General features: G+C 46.1%; 1 protein-coding gene across 2 annotated transcripts; it reads right to left on the bottom strand.

Moving 5' to 3' along the window:
• Window positions 1–493: 493 nt before the first annotated feature.
• On the bottom strand, window positions 494–4,617 carry LOC123187022 (putative disease resistance protein RGA1). Of its 2 annotated transcripts, none has more exons than XM_044598768.1 (2): window positions 1,053–4,617; window positions 494–947 (listed from the first exon to the last, which is right to left on the bottom strand). In XM_044598768.1, exon 1 carries the CDS (start codon window positions 4,500–4,502, stop codon window positions 1,161–1,163), a length of 3,342 nt encoding a protein of 1,113 aa, XP_044454703.1. In that variant the 5' UTR covers window positions 4,503–4,617; the 3' UTR covers window positions 494–947; window positions 1,053–1,160. The 2 variants fall into 2 exon arrangements, with proteins under 2 accessions (XP_044454703.1, XP_044454704.1); XM_044598769.1 differs by having other exon boundaries at window positions 494–903.
• Between the last annotated feature and the right edge of the window lie 712 nt (window positions 4,618–5,329).

The raw sequence follows: 5,329 nt of genomic DNA, 5'->3' as shown, positions 1-5,329 counted from the left end.
GACTCGGCGGCGGGAGTATAGATTCATTCATTTTGCTCCGTATGTAGTCACTTGGTGGAATCTCTAGAAAGACTTATATTTAGAAACGGAGGAAGTATTTCTAGTAACACTGTTGACGTGGTTTTTGCAAAAGGACTGCAGATTAAAGATGGTAGCCACAATACTGAAGTGGCTTTTGGACTGAGCTGCATGTTCATTTTCTTCCAAACTTTGCCATCTCTTCGTGGTTTTCTTAATCATTACGTGCTGCTGAATTAACACCTCTGTTAAAACGCAAATCAGACAAGGACATACTCCCTCCGTTCCAAAATAGATGACTCAACTTTGTACTAACTTTAGTACAAAGTTTGTACAAAGTTGGGTCATCTATTTTGGAACGGAGGGAGTACTTGACTGGAATGGACATTTGATATGAGCCGCAAAAGAACCATCGGTTTGACAGGGATTTCATCAAGGCACGCACAATCCAAGGTGCTCAACTCCAACAGATCCCTTAAAACTGCATCTCCTACATTCATCCCTTTCAATTTATCTTCTCTGCATACATATTCAACTCCAACTTACATAACAAGAATTCAAACTTATATGTTACAATGCCATAACTTCAAATTTTTCAATATATATACAACATCCAAATGCACAACATAAATCGAAATACTTCATCCTGATAGGAGGGCATCTTTGCATTGCGATGATTTTCCTCCATAATGTCCTTCCAACAGTTGGCACCGGTTTGATTATTTCCCATGACCGCATCAAGTGTCACATTCTCCCATGCCATCACCGATGTCTCATCCTCACACACCGTGTAATTGGCCGATCTTCGCCCCTTATCAAACGGAGTGCGAAGCAACTCCACGACATCTTCTACTTGAGAATTTGGCATCGAGCAGTTGATCCCGTCTATGCACACACAACCACTCATCATGCTCATGAAATAATTGGCACTAGCAATGAACGGAACAATCAATTAGTGACAATTCAACAGCATTTAGCGTTAAAATAGGGAAAAAAAGGAGATAAACTCCCATTGCGGGCATTTGGTCAAATACCTCATAAGCGTCGCCCATGCCGTGCTTGCTGACATCAATAACGGGCGGAGGAGGGGCTTCGAGGGGTGCGTGGGAAGCATGGGTGTTAGGGCCCTCCCGCCGACTTCCTCACTGCACTCTCTTCCTTGGCTTGGACAACTCCGGGTGGCACCCAATAATATCAAGTGTTTCCAATGAGGATGGCAGACCACACACTGGTAAAGATTGGAGCTCTGGGCAGTATGATATTCTCAGCACTCTGAGAGACGAAAGGCTCCTAAATTTCAACGGAAATGATGTTGTAGTGACTTTAGGACATCTCTCGATCACCAGAACTTTTAGTGAATAAAAAAACTGCAGTGAGGATAGAGAGTGCAAAAACTGGCAGTTGCGTACGGACAACTCAGTGAGCATGGTGCTGAAACTAAGTGTTTCTGATGCTGGAAGAGATGTTACGTTAGGCAGGTCTATCATCTCCAACAAGGACAAATGAGGCAGAGCCTGGAGAAAACTACTAAAATTCTGGTCAGTAAAGTTGCAGCGACTAAGTTGCAACCTTTGTAGGGAAACAAGCAACCCTATTTCTTCAGTAGCAACGACTTGTTCAGCACCACTTATGTTTAAAGCTACAAGAGCCTCTATATGCTGCTTATGGAACAACCCGTTGAAGTGGACAGAAGTTGTGCAAACATCCAGCTGGAGCTTCTCTGAACTTGAAGAAAAAGGGGCAAGCCTCATGTATGGCATGAAGCCTGTACGCTCAATGGTAACTTCACGAGTAGTTGCGGAGAAGGGAGGAATTTCGACCAATTGTGGACAATCCACTATAATTAATCTTTCAAGGCATGGAAATGAATTCTTGTCCTCTATTCTAGCCCACTCACGCAACTTTGGGAAATCATCAAATTCAAGGACACTTAGAGATGGAAATGCCACATCACCGTTGCCATAAAACTCATGTCCAATTCGGTCAACTGCACACAACTCCTTCATGTGTAAATATCTGAGTGATCCCAAATTCCCCAATGGAGGAAGGATGCCCAAACTCCTGCAATTGATAAGGTGCAAAGAACGCACTTGTTGCAATGACTGTAGCCAACTGGGAGCTTTGGTGCCACAATACCTTCTTATATGAAGTACCTTTATATCTTGGTGCGGCTTTAAGCCTTCAAGTACCTCTTCGTCAGCAGGAGGGGGGTTATTTCTACTAGCGGAGCTCCATTCTAAATTCAGAGAATTAAGATGTGTTTTCTTATTCAACTCAGCTTTGCAGGCTTCTTCATAGCTTGAAACATTGTCTAGACCTTTTACTTTTAGTGACCCACGGAGACCATTGATGTTTCTCAACTCTTCTGATCTATGCCCTTCCTTCTTTTCAATGTGGAACTCGAGTGATCCCTGAAGCTTAGCTAGCCGACCAATGCCCGCCAATCCTGCAGTACACTTTGTTACAACAAGAAGGTGCCGCAAATTGACCAGCATAGTAACGCTTTCAGGAAGCTTATCAAACGAACATTTCCCAGTGAAGCACAATACTTGCAGATTCAGGAGCTTGCCAATCGACTCAGGAAGCCTCTGGATGGAGCCATGGATAGATAGGTAACGGAGGTGCAGTAAGTCATCAATGCATTGGGGCAACTCGTTGGAGTTAAAGCAATTGACATCAAGAACACGCAACTGTTTTGAATTCTCCAGGATACTTTTTAAATTCACAGAAAAATCCTCTTGGGAGCAGCTGGAGTTGGACGGAAGTGACGGTCGGATTAACAAGGTGCGCAGCTCTTTTAGACTGCAGAAGCTTGTGAGACGAGGTAGACTGTCCATGGTGACAGACAGATGGCGCACTGTTGACGGGATGTCACAGTTCATGCCATCGTCAACATGGAAGCAGTCCTCCGCAGCAACAGACCTTGCAAGATCATGCAGTAAGCCGTGCACCAAGTAGTACGTCTTGGTTCCAAGCTTGATTTCCTGAAAGAATGAGCGTGAAAGGAGCTGATCAAAATATTCTCTAGCTATGTCTTCCATCCTTTTGTCAGCCGTGCCTTGTGGTTGAACAAAACCCTCGGCAATCCAAAGGCGGGACAAGTGTGCTGGATCAAACTTATGGTCTTTTGCAAACAAACTGCAATATGCGAAGCACCGCTTGAGGTGTACTGGTAGGTACTTATAGCTCAAGCGTAGGGCAGAGGAAACATTATTATCTTTTAATCCTGTTTCCATGATATTCATCCAGTGAATTTCGCTCCTTGTATCACCCAGCAAACCTCCCACCAGCTTGGCAGCCAGAGGTGAACCATTGATTTTTTCAGCAATCTGTTTCCCGATCTGGTGAAGATTTGGATAGACATTCCCAAGATCACTTGGAAAAGCATGTTCCTTCAGCAGGGCCCAGCAATCGTCGCTGTTGAGCGGATTCACGGTGTACATCTGCGATGCTCCGAGGATGTGAGGCACGGTGTTCATGCGAGAAGTCGCCATAATTCTGCTCCCAATATCTGCTGACTGTAGAGGAGTGAGCATGTCCAGCCAGGTTTCATCCTTGCTGTTCCATACATCATCAAGAACGATCAGATACCTCTTTGATGTAAGAGATCGACGGAGCTCAGACTGAAGCATTTGAAAATCCACCATCTTGTCAGCAGAGCCATCCCATGCTGGCTTGACCGACCTTAGGATCTGTGCTGCGAGCTCCATCTTGTTGGAGCTACTTGAAACTGACACCCAACATTTGACATCAAAATGCTCCCCAACCGCTGCATCGTTGAACACCGTCCGAGCAAGAGTTGTCTTCCCGATTCCTCCAGCACCAACAACGGAGATAACAGCAGACTTGGCACATGGCTGGATGAGCAATTGCACGATATCATCCTTCTCCTTGTCGCGCCCAACAAATACCCTAGTCTGAAGAATTTCCCTGCCTGAATCAGGCATCCGCGGCGGCAGCGAAGCGGACGATGAGCCGGCGGCGGCCTTGTCAAGCAGATCAACAATCTTTTGAGTTTCTTGATTCACAGCTTTGATGTCCTTGATGATCTTCTTGGGTGGTTTGGACGCAACTATTCCAAAAGGGAGGCAGTTGGAAGCACACCACCTGAGGGCGGGGAGGGGCTTGGACTGACGACGGCTACGAACCCGAGGCGGGTTGTGGCAGTCGATGGTGTCTTGAAGGTCTTGGGCGAAGTAGAAGGCGTCCCTGGCCTGCAGAGCCAGCGCCTTATATCCGGCGGCGGCGGAGATGCCCCAGATCTGGAGCAAATAGGCGACGAGAAGCTCCAGGGTGGGGGCGGCGGCCTTCCCCCCGCACTTGCTGGCCCCAGGCGCGCATCTCCGGCGGCTCCCGCCGCAGGACTGGATGTCGGAGGCCAGCCCCTCCATGGCCCGAGAGGCCGAGCGCAGCAGCCGCGGCGCCTCCGCCAGTGCCGCGGGATCCAGGCCGCCGGAGCACGCCGCTGCCTCCATGGGCTTCATTCTCGCAGCTTGCTTCCTTTCAGCGTGTGTGTAGGCGTGCGATTTGGTCTTTGGTGGGAGATGCGGAGCGTAGGGAGACACGGAGGCTGCGAGTTGCCATCCTATCGAACCCACCACTACCTACCGACGGCGAATATATAGGCACAATAATCCCCACTGGCCAAGCAATTCCAAGTCAATGTGGAACAGCTTTCCGCGTAATTTATTTATGCCGGGTGGATGCCGTCCCATACTTTTCCTCCTCATATAAAACACGCGGTACAAGACGAGAATACCAACCACTTGTCTGTTAACTATGGTTTCTAGCCTACCATTTTCTTTTTTTTGAACGTAGCCAACCGATTTTTATTTGTGAGTGGAACCTGACCAGCAACTACTACCATTTTTTACACTGGAACCTAACCACCTCGCCATTGCTTCCAAAAAACAATCACGCGTCCGATGCTTGGCATCAAAATGACAAAATGACCCTTGGGCCGCTCCGAGCACTTGGCCATTTGACCAGTTTTTCTACTTGTTTTTGTTTTACCTTTTGTTTGTCTATGTCCTTTTACAGCTTTTCTGGTTTTCTTTGTTTTTCTCATTTTATTTTTCGCACATGTCAACATTTTCAATACACGTTATACATTTTTGGTATACACATGTAATATCTTTTTTGATGCATGTTGAACCTTTAATAAATACATGATGTATATCTTTTAAAATACATGTTTTTGAAAATGTTTACGAATACTTGTTAATTTCTTTAAATGCACGTTGAATTTTTTCCAATTGACAATAACCTTTTTTTTACATTGTATAGACAACTTTTTTCTAAAATGTCATGA

The sequence above is a fragment of the Triticum aestivum genome, chromosome 2A (assembly GCF_018294505.1).
Source record: "Triticum aestivum cultivar Chinese Spring chromosome 2A, IWGSC CS RefSeq v2.1, whole genome shotgun sequence".
Classification (NCBI taxonomy): Eukaryota; Viridiplantae; Streptophyta; class Magnoliopsida; order Poales; family Poaceae; genus Triticum; species Triticum aestivum.
This window is presented reverse-complemented; position numbering and strand designations above follow the sequence as displayed.